Below are 16,353 nucleotides of genomic sequence, written 5' to 3' on the forward strand. Positions count from 1 at the left end.
CCTTGAAGCTCTCAAGTGTTCTTCATTGTGCAGAAACGCCGCAATTATCCAGGAGAATCCTAGCAGCAATTTCATCCCAAGACCAAGGAGAAACACAGCCGCAAACAAAACACCCCTCATTTGCCGTGAAGCTCTCATGCATTCTTTACTACATAGAAATGCCGCAATTTGACATGTGTGGGAACTACTGCTCTCTGCTAAAAATTGGAGTGGGGTAATTGTGTTGTCCATTTTATGGGCTTTTATGCTTTCCACTCCCTGAACAACTGCCCTTTACTAATTGTAAGATACATAACTGCTTGTTTAGTTCTATTGCTGTGTTGAATAACAGTTTAACTTTTTATTGTCTGCACTCAACGTATTCATTATCTGCTACACTGGAGGAGTTGTTTGAACCTTTATGCCATGCTTTATCTCATTCTTAAGTTGCCTAGATTCATATGAGAGCAAATTCATAGGCGCTCAACCTAGGTTACTATCAACTACTTTTAGGGGCTTTTTTTTTTTTTTTTTTTAATAAAACAGTGTAGTTTATAGACAATGGTGTCCCTAATAGTTGCAAAGCCCTGAGCACTTGGAGAGATGATTTACATTAACATAAGGCCATTTCCACCTACAGATACTCTTAACATTAATGCTACAACTTCCTATACTTAATGTCTTATTGGGGAATTTCAAATCCAATCTCGCCATAATGAGATAATATTGGGGTAATTCTGTTGTTCATCTCATAGTGCCTTTATGATCCCCATTTTTATTTGTTTTTTTTATCTACAGATTACTAACAGAGCCTATGCAATCTTGTCTGTGATTTGCAGAATATATATCTACTTGTTTAGTTTTACAGCTGAGTATCCTAAGCTACTCCATTTATTATTTATTCATTGTTATGATTATGGACATATTCATTTTAAAGCTACTTTAATTACCTTCTATGTGCTGAATTACAGCTTAACCTTTTATTGCTAGCACTCAACCTATTCTATATTTGCTACCTGAAGGTGATGCTTGGACCTAAATATCATGTTTCCCTCCATTCTTAAGGTGCCCAGACTTATGTGAGAATGCCCTCATAGGTGATCACCCTAGGTTATTATCTACTGTTTTTATTTACTTGCGGCTAAATTTAGAGTTTTGTCTGTAAAGACCCGCGTAGCTAACGCTCCTTTTTTCCCCCCGCACTGTTTAAACAACGCTGGTATTGAGAGTTCTCTGAAGGGCTGCGTTAGGCTCCAAAAAGGGAGCGTACAGGCATATTTACTGCCACTTCAACTCTCAATACCAGCGTTGCTTACGGTAGCGGCTAGCTGGAAAAACGTGCTTGTGCACGATTCCCCCATAGGAAACATTGGGGCAGTTTGGGCTGCAAAAAAACCTAACACCTGCAAAAAAGCAGCGCTAAGCTCCTAACGCAGCCCCATTGTTTCCTATGGGGAAACACTTTCTAAGTCTACACCTAACACCCTGACATGAACCCTGAGTCTAAACACCCCTAATCTTACCCTTATTAACCCCTAATCTGCCGCTCCCGCTATCGCTGACCCCTGCATTATATTATTAACCCCTAATCTGCTGCTCCGGACACTGCCGCAACCTACATTATCCCTATGTACCCCTAATCTGCTGCCCCTAACAATGCCGACCCCTATATTATATTTATTAACCTCTAATCTGCTACCTTACGTACACTTATTAACCCCTAATCTGCCGACCGGAGCTCGCCGCTACTCTAATAAATGTATTAACCCCTAAACCGCCTCACTCCCGCCTCAAAAACCCTATAATAAATAGTATTAACCCCTAATCTGCCCTCCCTAACATCGCCGACACCTAACTTCAAGTATTAACCCCTAATCTCCTCGGTTTAGGGGTACATATGTAGTTTATGGGTGTTAGTGTACTTTAGAGCACAGTAGTTAAGAGCTTTATAAACCGGTGTTAGCCCATAAAGCTATTAACTACTGACTTTTTTCTGCAGATGGAGTCTTGTTGGTAGAGGGTCTACCGCTCACTTCAGCCAAGACTCTAAATACCGGCGTTAGGAAGATCCTATTGAAAAGATAGGATACGCAATTGGCGTAAGGGGATCTGCGGTATGGAAAAGTCGTGGCTTGGAAGTGAGCGTTAGACCCTTTCCTGCCTGACTCTAAATACCAGCGGGCAGTAAAAAGCAGCGTTAGGACCCCTTAACGCTGCTTTTGACGGCTAACGCCAAACTCTAAATCTAGGCGATAGTGTAACTTATAGATGTTTCCCTACTAGTTACAAAGCCTTTTGTAGACTTAGCATGGAGAGAAGTATTTTTGTTATAATACGGAGAAAATAGGAAGCATTTGAAAAGATTTCTAAAAAAAGATTGGTACCAGTGATGGAAATCTTCAGGAACAAATCAAGTGTACGCATGTTTTTGTTTGTTAAAATTTGTAAAAAAAAAAAAAAAAAAATTAAAAAATAAATAAAATAAAGTGTGGTCTGTTTAGTAAATGGAACCAAGAACTGCTCTATAAGAAAATAATTAAACAGAGGAAATTGTGTTAGTAAAACTTACTCAGGTACTGGGCCAGCTATTAGAACATCGCTTCATGAGCTGATAACAAGAAAACCACACAAGATGCAACTGGGAAAGCTAATGATTTCTCTGAATGTCTGGCTAGTGTGAGGGAACATCTTGTTTAGATCAATGATATTTGTAACTTCTGTTTCTCAAAAAAAAAAAAAAATGCCTTTCTATTGAGCTGAATAATGTCCTGTACATCAAATACTAAAACAGAAATAAAAGTGTTTAAAACACCATAAAGCAATGTTTACAAAGGGATGTCATTAATTAATATAAAAAGAAAAATACAAAATACGACAGTGGCCTAGATTCAATAAAACTCACTTTTGAAGCAAATATCCTGAAACATTAAACTGCAATAGAACTACAATACTCACCATGCTATTGTTCCTACTGTGTCTGCAGCTGTCAGGGCCAGATTGGGCCGCAGGGATACCGGGAAAAATCCCGGTGGGCAGCAGCTGGTGGGCCGGCAGCTGCACATAGTGTGTGGAGAGCTCACTTATCAATTCACTTAACCAGTTAAAATAAAAAACATTCATAACGCAATCGCAAAGCACCTAACGATTTGCTTTTCAAACTCTAAGACAGATCTAGCGCATGCTGCATAAGGAGGAATGCGAGTCATCCAGTACCACAGAGACTTACTGATAGATCGGTCAGACGCTCTGGTATGCAAAGTTGCCTGGGCACAAACCCAAAGTACCAATTCCCAGAGGAAATACATTGTAAATACTGCAACACAAGTAATTGGGAACACATTAAGGGAAAAAACAATTGCCAGTATAGTGTGCTTTTAAAGAAGGACCCATTCTGATTGCAAGATGTTGAAGTGCCTGTCACAACAGAATGGTCTAACGTGATCAAATAGTTTTGTATTTCAATTGGTTTGGCTGATATTTATTTATTTTGCAAATTTAGTGCAATACAAATAGTGTCATTGTATTAATTACGAAACCTAGAAATCTTTGAATGTGCTGGCTCCCCAGAAGAGAAGTAGGAATAGCTCTCAGGGTGCAGCCCTGACTGATGTTCTGGGATAGCAGTGATACAGTGAGCACCACTGGGTGTGTGGTACATCACTTAAAACAATATACATTTTGTAAGTAATAATTGTATATATGGGTATGTTGTTAAGGGGCGGGACTGGACGGGGCAGGGCTTGGCGGCTTGGCTGGAGGGGGCGGGCTGGGTCGGTCTATACACATTTCCAGGGCTGGTCTGATTTCCCAGTCCGGCCCTGGCAGCTGTCTTCAAAGTCATTTTAACCTCTAACAAGTATTAGTTAGTGAAGCTCTGCATCTTCACACTGGGAGCTGCCATCTTGGATCTTATATTTTTTATCTAACTTTTAAACTGTGCTAAACTGAAGTGAAAGGTACAGCTCTCAAAAAGAAGATCTTTGAAAGGGCACTGCTCCTAGCACAGGATGTAGCAATATGCGTGCTACAAGATGGCGGCACACGGTATAAAATGCAGAGCTTTACCAACTGGATTCTGTAATGAGTTGAAATAAGAGAATGACATTAAAGAGCACTGCAGGTAAATGAGGCAAAACAATATCATGGTGAATAGAAAACCTGCTACTGTAGTTGTACCCAGCAGTTTAATGTCCTTTTTACATCGCCTCTGAAACCTGTTTAAACTTGTACGTGCCCCTTGTCAGAGCAATGGGTGATACAATCAGAGCCATTATCAACAAAGATGCTTGCAATCATTAATTTTCTGTGACAAAAGAACCACTTCCACTTAAAAAAAAGTTTAAGAAAAAAAAAAAAAAAGACAACCTCATCAACTTTGATATAATGAAAGAAAATACTACACATGGGCAATAGTGTATTTCGAAATCTCACATTCTAATTTGAGGCTTAGGTGAAAATTACCGACCATGCATCAATAAAGTCCCAGAACATCAAAAAACGCCCAGTCACCCCTTTTATAGCGCCTGCAAGACTGCAGGGACAAATTATGTTCTATCGAGCAAAACTACCTTAACATAAAACAATATAGATGCAAATATTTAACAATTACATGCAAAAATACTGGACCCATTTTTTAAACGTGTTCCCTTATGTTATGGTTATATTTATTGTTTTTCTGTGGTTCATATTTGTAGTGTATAATAACATGTACTGTGCCATTTAACACAACAATATATGTTAATACAATGGCATAGTGTGAATTGTCAGCGCCCAGGGCAAGGCAAGTATTGTGCCCCCTAACCTGACTGAGTCTCTTCCACCAGTACAGTAGGGATTGACTACAGTACCTCACTGTACCACCTCAGTATAGTACCTCACTGTCTTGCATAATATAGAGTATAGGAGTCTGCACAATATAAAGTATGGGAGTCTGCACAATATAAAGCATGGGAGTCTGCACAATATAAAGCATGGGAGTCTGCACAATATAAAGCATGGGAATCTGCACAATATAGAGTATGGTAATCTGCACAATATAGAGTATGGGATTCTGTACAATATAGAGTATGGGAGTCTAAACAATATAAAGTATGGGAGTCTAAACAATATAGAGCATGGGAGTCTAAACAATATAGAGCATGGGAGTCTAAACAATATAGAGCATGGGAGTCTAAACAATATAGAGCATGGGAGTCTGCACATTATAGAGTATGGCAGTCTGCACATTATAGAGTATGGGAGTCTATACAACAGAGTTTGGGAGTCTGCAAAATATAGAGTATGGTAGTCTGCACAATATAGAGTATGGTAGTCTGCACAATATAGAGTATGGGAGTCTGCACAACATAGAGTATGGGAGTCTAAACAATATAAAGTATGGGAGTCTAAACAATATAAAGTATGGGAGTCTAAACAATATAGAGTATGGGATTCTGTACAATATAGAGTATGGGAGTCTAAACAATATAAAGTACGGGAGTCTAAACAATATAAAGTATGGGAGTATAAACAATATAGAGCATGTAAGTCTAAACAATATAGAGCATGGGCGTCTGCACATTATAGAGTATGGCAGTCTGCACATTATAGAGTATGGGAGTCTGCACATTATAGAGTATGGGAGTCTACACAACAGAGTTTGGGAGTCTGCAAAATATAGAGTATGGGAGTCTGCACAATATAGAGTATGGGAGTCTGCACAATATAGAGTATGGGAGTCTGTACAATATGGAGTATAGGAGTCTGTACAATATGGAGTATAGGAGTCTGTACAATATGGAGTATAGGAGTCTGCACAATATAGAGTTTGAGAGTCTACACAATATAGAGTTTGGGAGTCTGCACAACATAGAGTTTGAGAATCTGCACAATATAGCGTTTGGGAGTCTGAACAAAATAGAGTTTGGGAGTCTGAACAAAATAGAGTTTGGGAGTCTGCACAAAATAGAGTTTGGGAGTCTGCACAAAATAGAGTTTGGGAGTCTGCACAAAATAGAGTTTGGGAGTCTGCACAAAATAGAGTTTGGGAGTCTGCACAAAATAGAGTTTGGGAGTCTGCACAAAATAGAGTTTGGGAGTCTGCACAAAATAGAGTTTGGGAGTCTGCACAAAATAGAGTTTGGGAGTCTGCACAAAATAGAGTTTGGGAGTCTGCACAAAATAGAGTTTGGGAGTCTGCACAAAATAGAGTTTGGGAGTCTGCACAATATAGAGTTTGGGAGTCTGCACAAAATAGAGTTTGGGAGTCTGCACAAAATAGAGTTTGGGAGTCTGCACAAAATAGAGTTTAGGAGTCTGTACAATATATATTTTGGGAGTCTGCACAAAATAGAGTTTGGGAGTCTGAACAAAATAGAGTTTGGGAGTCTGCACAAAATAGAGTTTGGGAGTCTGCACAAAATAGAGTTTGGGAGTCTGCACAAAATAGAGTTTGGGAGTCTGCACAAAATAGAGTTTGGGAGTCTGCACAAAATAGAGTTTGGGAGTCTGCACAAAATAGAGTTTGGGAGTCTGCACAAAATAGAGTTTGGGAGTCTGCACAAAATAGAGTTTGGGAGTCTGCACAAAATAGAGTTTGGGAGTCTGCACAAAATAGAGTTTGGGAGTCTGCACAAAATAGAGTTTGGGAGTCTGCACAAAATAGAGTTTGGGAGTCTGCACAAAATAGAGTTTGGGAGTCTGCACAAAATAGAGTTTGGGAGTCTGCACAAAATAGAGTTTAGGAGTCTGTACAATATATATTTTGGGAGTCTGCAAAATATAGAGTTTAGGAGTCTGCACAATATAAAGTTTGGAAGTCTGCACAATATATATAGTTTGGGAGTCTGCACAATATATATAGTTTGGGAGTCTGCACAATATATAGTTTGGGAGTCTGCACAATATATAGTTTGGGAGTCTGCACAATATATAGTTTGGGAGTCTGCACAATATATAGTTTGGGAGTCTGCACAATATATAGTTTGGGAGTCTGCACAATATATAGTTTGGGAGTCTGCACAATATAAAGTTTGGAAGTCTGCACAATATATAGTTTAGGAGTCTGAACAATATAGAGTTTAGGAGTCTGCACAATATAGAGTTTAGGAGTCTGCACAATATAGAGTTTAGGGTTCTGCAGAATATAACTTTGGGAGTCGGCACAATATAGAGTTTGGGAGTCTGCACAATATAGAGTTTGAGAGTCTGCACAATAGAGTTTGGGAGCCTGCACAATATAGAGTTTGGGAGTCTGCACAATATAGAGTTTGGGAGTCTGCACAATATAGAGTTTGGGAGTCTGCACAATATAGAGTTTGGGAGTCTGCACAATATAGAGTTTGGGAGTCTGCACAATATAGAGTTTCGGAGTCTGCACAATATAGCGTTTGGGAGTCTGCACAATATAACGTTTGGGAGTCTGCACAATATAACGTTTGGGAGTCTGCACAATATAACGTTTGGGAGTCTGCACAACTCCCCTATATCAGGTCTGCTGCTATATCTCGCACTGCACTAGAGCTCAGGAAGGGGGAGAAAGGTCAACAGAGGAACGCAATAACTAATTACATTGAGCTATAATGGAACAGTGACACCTAGAGGTAGAAATAAAAAGTGCAGGCACAAACCGCCAGGATGATCACTTCCTCCCGGCGCTGCATGTGAGACACTCAGTGAGAGTGGTGGTGGAGACTGGAGAGCACACCTCATGATAAGGAGATGGCTCTTTAATTTTGCGCCCCTAAGAATTATGCGCCCCGGCACTAGCCCAACTGTCGTACCCATGAACAGTGCTGTGAAATCTGTTGCCACTTTATTAGTGAAGAATAATAATATTAGACCAAGGGGAAGATACATTTTCACTGCAATAATAACTCAATTCATTTTAGAACACTGGTTATCAGTTTCTCTGACCTACTGTAATTGTTTTCCTACAAACTTTTAAGTGATTTTACATATTAATTTTCTTACCTCTGACAACACTGTGGTCTTCTTAGCTACTTCAATCTGATACAAGCGAACCCATTCCCATGGTAGACTGATGAATATGCACATTAATAAAAACAAAGCAAGAACACGGAACCAGGTGTCCAGGAGAGGTCGAAAAGGTGCAGCCTGGGCATTTAAACTGGAAACAGTTATTTTCCGGGTGACAACTCTAGAATCATAGGTTTTCTTTTTGCATAAAAATAAAGTAAGGTACACAATAAAGCAAATAAAAGAAGCAGCAAACGATGCTTTAGAATAAATATTCCATGACTGAAAAGCTGATTCTAAAGACCATGGTGGTGGAGGAGCTGGTTCATCAATTGTGAAGCCCAGTAATTTGTGCTTAATAAAGTATATTGTCTTTAAGAATGACTGACATATGGATTCCATTTCATTAATAACAAAATAACTTCCTCATTGGGTATTTCAGAAGGATTCAGCAACAATCTGTAATGACAAAAAGGAGAGTGTGTTAAATAAATATTTGTGCATATGTAGCCTCCATTTTCATATAATCTATCATTTTTCTACCTCTCTCATAATATGAAGCTACAAGTTTTATTTAAAGTAAAATCTCTATACAATACAGCATTCATAAATATAAACTACAACACGCCCTGACAAATCAATTTAGTTATGGCTTCATTATTTGTACCTCTGGCTGTTAACGTATTATTATTATGTGATATACATTTACAGACAGACAGCCTTGTCTATATAGGAATGGAAAGCTGAGTAATAAATTCCTCAAACACCACCACATTTTTATGGCAGGGGAAACAATTAGATCACCATAATAAATATGGAAGCTTCCTTTTCAAGATAGTCAGTTGTGTATTAGTGAGAAAACAGGAGATGGATGGTGGAAGCCTTGTCATACTGAGCAAGCAGCTTAATATTATGTATGCTTTGTCAGCTATCTTTGCCAGTACCATACTGATTAAGGATATATGCATGATGACAAGAAGTGGAAAGAATGAGTAAGTACCACTGCTTTTATTACTAAAAAACAAAACAAAATGTATGCTTACCTGATAAATGTATTTTCTTACCTGATAAATATATTACTGTTGGGAATATCACTCCTGGAAAGCAGGAGGAGGCAAAGAGAACCATAGTTAAACTGCTAAGTATCACTCTCTTACCCACAACCCCCAGTCATTCGACCAAAGGGAAATAGACAAAAAGGAGTAACAAAAGGTGTAGAGGTGCCTGAGGTTATTGTCAAAAGAAATACTGCCTTAAAATAAAGAGTGGGGCCATGGACACACCATATCCGGAAAGAAATAAATTTATCAGGAAAGCATAAATTTAGTTTTTCTTTCCTAAGATATGGTGAGACCACGGTTTGAGTAATTACTGTTGGGAACCAATACCCAAGCTAGAGGACATGGATATGTAGGGAGGGACACAGGCAGTCCTAAACAGAAGGCACCGCCGCTTGAAGAACCTTTCTCCCAAAAGAAGCCTCAGTCGGGGCAAAAGTATCAAATTTGGAAAAAGTATGTAAAGTAGAGAAGACCAAGTTGCTGCCTTGCAAATTTGTTCCACAGAATCTTCATTTTTGAAAGTCCAAGAAGAGGAAACAGCTCTTGTGGAATAAACCATAATTCTCTCAGGAGGCTGCTGTCTAGCAGTCTCATAAGCCAAACAAATTATACTTTCTAACCAAAAAGAAAGAAAAATATCAGTAGCTTTCTGACCTTTACGTTTCCCAGAAAAACAGACAAAGAGGGCAGAGGACTGGTGAAAATCCTTAGTCGCCTGTAAGTAGAATTTAAGAGCACTTACAACATCCAAAGTGTGTAACAAATGTTCTTTGGAAGAAGAAGGATTAGGACACAGAGAGGGAACAATAATTTCCTGATTGATATTTCTATTAGAAACAACCTTAGGAAGGAAACCTAACTTATTACGAAGAACCGCCTTATCGGCATGAAACATAAAAAAAGGGGAATCACACTGCAGAGCTGAGAGTTCTGAGACTCTTAGAGCAGAAGAGATAGCAACAAGAAACAAAACCTTCCAAGATAACAACTTAATGTATATGGAAAGCAACGGCTCAAACGGAGTCAGCTGTAAAACTTTAAGAACAAGGTAAAGGCTCCAAGGAGGAGCAACAGATTTAAAGACAGGCCTGATTTTGACCAAGGCCTGACAAAAAGATTGCACATCTGGCACATCTGCCAAACTTTTATGTAGTAAAACTGATAAAGCAGAAATCTGACCCTTCAGGGTACTGACTGACAATCCATTCTCCAGGCCTTCCTGAAGAAAAGATGCAATTCTAGGAATTCTAATTCTACTCCAAGAGAAACCATATCTTTTAGTAAATCTTTCTAGTAACAGGCTTGCGAGCCTGAATCATGGTCTCAATGAGCGACTCAGAAAAAACACGCTTAGACAGAATTAAGTGTTAAACCTCCAAGTAGTCAGCTTCAGAGAAACGAGATTTGGATGAAGGAAGGGACCCTGAATCAGGAGGTCCTTCCTCAGAGGTAGTCTCTAAGGTGGGAGAGATGAAATCTCCACTAGTTCTGCAAACCAGATCCTGCGAGGCCACGCAGGGGCTATTAGAATAACTGACGCCCTCTCCTGTTTGATACGAGCAATGACTCGTGGAAGGAAAGCAAATAGAGAAAAATAGGTATGCCAACCTGAAAACCCAAGGAAACACCAGAGCATCTATCAGAATGGCCTGCAGATCTCTTGACCTTGAACAGTACCTTAGAAGCTTGGTGTTCTGATGGGACGCCATCGGATCTAACTCCAGCAACCCTCATTTGAGGACTAAGCTGGAAAACACCTCCGGATGGAGTTCCCACTCCCCGGGATGAAAACTAGGTCTACTCAGAAAATCCACTTCCCAGTTGTCTACTCATGGAATTGGGATGGCAGATAGACAACAATTGTTTGTCTCTGCCCACTGAAGAATCCAAGTAACCTCCTTCATAGCTAAGCAACTATTATTTACTCCCTGGTGATTGATGTAAGTCACAGAGGTTATCTTGTCTAATTGGAACCCGATAAACTGGGCTGAGGATAACTGAGGCCAAGCCAATAGAGCATTGTAAATCACTCTCAACTCCAAGATGTTGATGGGAAGAGCAGACTCCTATTGAGTCCAAAGGCCCTGAGCTTTTAACGAGTTCCAGACTGCTCCCAAACCCAGCAGGCTGGCGTCTGTGGTCACGATCACCAAGGAAGGTCTCCGAAAGCATGTGCCCTGTGACAGATGTTCCTAAGAAATCCACCATGGGAGATAATCCGTTGACGACTGATCTAACACTATTGTCTGAGATAGATCCGCATGGTCGCCAATCCATTGTCCGAGCATGCACAACTGGAAAGCTCTTAAATGGAATCGAGCAAAAGGAACGATATCCATGGAAGCCACCATCATACTGATTACCTCCATACATTGAGCCACTTAAGGATGAGCAGTAGCCTGAAGAGAGAGGCAAGAGGAAATGATTTTTTTTTCCTGACCTCTGTCAGAAAAATCTTGATCAATAGAGAATCTATTATGGTACCTAAGAACACTATTCTTGTAGCAGGGGAAAGGGAGCATTTTTGACATTCCATCCATGGGAACGAAAAAAAGACAAAAATATCTCTGTGTGAGATTTTGCTTGTTGAAAAGATGGCGCCTGAACCAATATGTCATCCAGGTAGGGTACCACAGCAATTCCACGAGAACAGATCAATGCCAAAAGAGCCCCCAGAACCTTTGAAAAAATTCTGGGAGCCGTGGCTAGACCAAATGGAAGGGCCATGAACGGGAAATGTTTGTCCAGAAAGGCAAATCTCAGGAATCTGTGATGGTCCCTGTGAATAGGAACATAAAGATACAGATCATTTAGGTATATGGTTGTCATGAACTGACCCTCTTTTACTAAAGGAAGAATGAAGTGTATAGTTTCCATCTTGAAGGATGGATCTTTGAGAAACTTGTTTAGACACTTCAAGTCTAGAATGGGACGGAAAGTTCCCTCTTTTTTGGGAACCCCAAATAGGTTGGAGAAGAACCCAAGACCCTGTTCTTGCATTGAAACTGGAACTATCACTCCCAGGGAGGAAAGATGTATAAATTTCAAGAACGCCTCTCTCTTTATTTGGTCTGGGAGAAAAAGTCTTGAATTATAATTTGTAACCCTGAGATACTATGTCCACAGTCCAGGGATCTGGGACATCTCGTATCCAGGTATGAGAGAACTGAGAAAGTCTGCCCCCCACCTGATCCGATCCTTGATCGGGGGCAAAACATTTATGCTGATTTGGAATCAGCTACTGGATTCTTTAAATGTTTAACCTTGTTCCAAGACAGATTGGGTTTCCAACAAGACTTGGATTGTCCCTGCTTGGAAAAAGAAGGGGAAGGCTTTCCTCTGAAGTAAGGAAAGGAACGAAAATTACTCTGATGTCCTTTAGGCCTATTCTTCTCTTGAGGTAGAAAAACATAATTTATGTAAGAACTTACCTGATAAATTTATTTATTTCATATTGGCAAGAGTCCATGAGCTAGTGACATATGGGATATACAATCCTACCAGGAGGGGCAAAGTTTCCCAAACCTCAAAATGCCTATAAATACAGCTCTCATCACACCCACAATTCAGTTTAATTAACATCCAAGAAGTGGGGTGATAAAAAAAAGGAGTAAAAAGCATCAACAAAAGAATTTGGAAATAACATAATTTATGTAAGAACCTACCTGATAAATTAATTTCTTTCATATTGGCAAGAGTCAATGAGCTAGTGATTTATGAGATATACAATCCTACCAGGAGGGGCAAAGTTTCCCAAACCTCAAAATGCCTATAAATACACCCCTCACCACACCCACAATTCAGTTTAACGAATAGCCAAGCAGTGGGGTGATAAAGAAAGGAGTAAAAAGCATCAACAAAGAAATTTGGAATAATTGTGCTTTATACAAAAAATCATAACCACCATAAAAAGGGTGGGCCTCATGGACTCTTGCCAATATGAAATAAATTAATTTATCAGGTAAGTTCTTACATAAATTATGTTTTCTTTCATGTAATTGGCAAGAGTCCATGAGCTAGTGACGTATGGGATATCAAATACCCAAGATGTGGAACTCCACGCAAGAGTCACTAGAGAGGGAGGGATAAAAATAAACAACAGCAAAATGCTGAAAAAATAATCCACAACCCAAATTATAAGTTATTCTCATGAAGAAAAGAAAAACTTAAAACATCAGCAGAAGAATCAAACTGAAACAGCTGCCTAAAGAAATTTTCTACCAAGAACTGCTTCAGAAGAAGCAAAAACATCAAAACGGTAGAATTTAGTAAATGTATGCAAAGAGGACCAAGTCGCTGCTTTGCAAATCTGATCAACTGAAGCTTCATTCTTAAAAACCCACAAAGTGGAGACTAATCTAGTAGAATGAGCTGTAATTCTCTGAGGCGGGGCTTAACCCGACTCCAAATAAGCTTGATAGATCAAAAGCTTTAACCAAGAGGCCAAGGAAATAGCAGAGGCCTTCTGACCTTTCATAAGACCAGAAAATATAACAAATAGACTAGAAGTCTTCCTGAAATCTTTAGAAGCTTCAACATAATATTTCAAAGCTCTTACCACATCCAAAGAATGTAAGGATCTTTCCAAAGAATTCTTAAGATTAGGACACAAGGAAGGGACAACAATTTCTCTACTCATGTTGTTAGAATTCACAACCTTAGGAAAAAATTCAAATTAAGTCCACAAAACCGCCTTATCCTGATGAAAAAGGAGATTCACAAGAAAGAGCAGATAGCTCAGAAACTCTTCTAGCAGAAGAGATAGCCAAAAGGAACAACATTTTCCAAGAAAGTTGTTTAATGTCCAAAGAATGCATAGGCTCAAACGGAGGAGCCTGTAACGCCTTCAAAACAAAATTAAGACTCCAAGGAGGAGAAATTGATTTAATGACAGGCTTAATACGAACTAAAGCCTGTACAAAACAGTGAATATCAGGAAGTTTAGCAATCTTTCTGTGAAATAAAACAGAAAGAGCAGAGATCTGTCCCTTCAAGGAATTTGCAGACAAACCCCTATCCAAACCATCCTGGAGAAACTGTAAAATTCTAGGAATTCTAAAAGAATGCCAAGAGAATTTATGAGAAGAACACCATGAAATGTAAATCTTCCAAACTCTATAATAAATCTTCCTAGAGACAGATTTACAAGCTTGTAACATAGTTTTAATTACTGAGTCAGAGAAACCTCTATGACTTAATACTAAGGGTTCAATTTCCATACCTTCAAATTTAATGATTTGAGATCCTGATGGAAAAACGGACCTTGAGACAGTAGGTCCGGCCTTAACGGAAGTGGCCAAGGTTGGCAACTGGACATCCGAACAAGATACGCATACCAAAACCTGAGGGGCCAAGCTGGAGCCACCAGCAACATAAACGATTGTTCCATGATGATCTTGGAGATCACACTCGGAAGAAGAACTAGAGGCAGGAAGATATAAGCAGGTTGATAACACCAAGGAAGTGTCAGCCCATCCACTGCTTCCGCCTGAGAATCCCTGGACCTGGACAGGTATCTGGGAAGTTTCTTGTTTAGATGAGAGGCCATCAGATCTAATTCTGGAAGACCCCATATCTGAACAATCTGAGAAAACACATCTGGATGGAGAGACCACTCCCCCGGATGTAAAGTCTGACGGCTGAGATAATCCACCTCCCAATTGTCTACACCTGGGATATGAACCACAGAAATTAGACAAGGGATGGATTCCGCCCAAACAAGTATCCGAGATACTTCTTTCATAGCTAGGGGGCTGTGAGTCCCAACCTGATGATTGACATATGCCACCGTTGTGATATTGTCTGTCTGAAAACAAATGAACGGTTTTATCTTCAACAGAGGCCAAAACTGAAGAGCTCTGAGAATATTGAATGGTAATCTCGCCTCTTGGGGTTTCCAAACTGCAGACAGAGATCCCCAGACAGCTCCCCAACTTGAAAGACTTGAATCTGTTGTGATCACAGTCCAGGTTGGCCGAACAAAAGAGGCCCCTTGAACTAAACGCTGGTGATATAACTACCACGTCAGAGAGTGTTGAACATTGGGATTTAAGGATATTAATTGTGATATCTTTGTATAATCCCGCACCATTGATTCAGCAGGCAAAGCTGGAGAGGTCTCATGTGAAAACGAGCAAAAGGAATTGCGTCCGATGCTGCAGTCATGAGGCCTAAAACTTCCATGCACATAGCCACCCTTGAAAAACCTTAATCTGCCCCCTACCAGCTGTGCTGGAATGAGGGCCGCACCTTCATGCGGACTTAGGGACTGACTTTGGTTTCTTGAAAGGCTTGGATTTATTCCAATTTGATGAAGGCTTCCAAATGGAAACAGATTCCTTGGGGGAAGGATTAGGTTTTTGTTCCTTATTTTGTTGAAAGGAACGAAAACGATTAGAAGCCTTAGATCTACCCTTAGGTTTTTTATCCTGAGGCAAAAAAACTCCCTTCCCCCCAGTAACAGTTGAAATAATAGAATACAACTGAGAACCAAATAAATTATTACCTTGGAAAGAAAGAGATAGTAATCTAGACTTAGATGTCATATAAGTATTCCAAGATTTAAGCCACAAAGCTCTTCTAGTTAAAATAGCTAAAGACATGGATCTAACATCAATTTTGATAATATAAAAAAATGGCATCACAAATAAAATTATTAGCACGTTGCAGTAAGCTAACAATGCTAGATATGTCAGAATCCAATTCTTGTTGCGCTAAATTCTCCAACCAAACAGTTGAAGCAGCTGCAACATCAGCCAAAGTAATTGCAGGCCTAAGAAGATGACCTGAATATAAATAGGCTTTCCTTAGATAAGATTCAAGCTTCCTATCGAAAGGATCTTTAACCCCTTAATGACCGGACCATTTTTCAATTTTCTTACCCTTAATGACAATGGCTATTTTTACATTTCTGCAGTGTTTGCGTTTAGCTGTAATTTTCCTCTTACTCGTTTACTGTACCCACACATATTATATACCATTTCTCGTCATTAAATGGACTTTCTAAAGATACCATTATTTTCATCATATCTTATAATTTACTAAAAAAAAAATGATAAAATATGAGGAAAAAATGGAAAAAAAAAAAACACTTTTTCTAACTTTGACCCCCAAAATCTGTTACACATCTACAATCACCAAAAAACACCCATGCTAAATAGTTTATAAATTTTGTCCTGAGTTATACCCAATGTTTACATGTTCTTTGCTTTTTTTGCAATTTATGGGGCAATAAATACAAGTAGCACTTTGCTATTTCCAAACCACTTTTTTTCAAAATGGGCGCTAGTTACTTTGGAACCCTGATATCTGTCAGGAATACCTGAATATCCCTTGACATGTATATATTTTGTTTTAG

At 39.4% G+C, this 16,353-nt stretch overlaps 1 protein-coding gene across 2 annotated transcripts in view; it reads right to left on the minus strand.

Moving 5' to 3' along the window:
• LOC128652488 (chloride channel CLIC-like protein 1) overlaps nt 1-16,353 on the minus strand; it is a 983,232-nt gene that overhangs the window by 813,803 nt on the left and 153,076 nt on the right. Inside the window, exon 2 of one of the 2 annotated variants that reach the window (XM_053705436.1) lies at nt 7,930-8,394. In XM_053705436.1, coding sequence (XP_053561411.1) covers nt 7,930-8,337 — 408 coding nt within the window. In that variant the 5' untranslated portion in view covers nt 8,338-8,394. Of the gene's footprint in view, nt 1-2,934; nt 3,156-7,929; nt 8,395-16,353 lie in introns of those variants that run through there. The other variant, XM_053705466.1, reaches the window with a different exon arrangement.

Source organism: Bombina bombina, chromosome 1, assembly GCF_027579735.1.
Source record: "Bombina bombina isolate aBomBom1 chromosome 1, aBomBom1.pri, whole genome shotgun sequence".
Classification (NCBI taxonomy): Eukaryota; Metazoa; Chordata; class Amphibia; order Anura; family Bombinatoridae; genus Bombina; species Bombina bombina.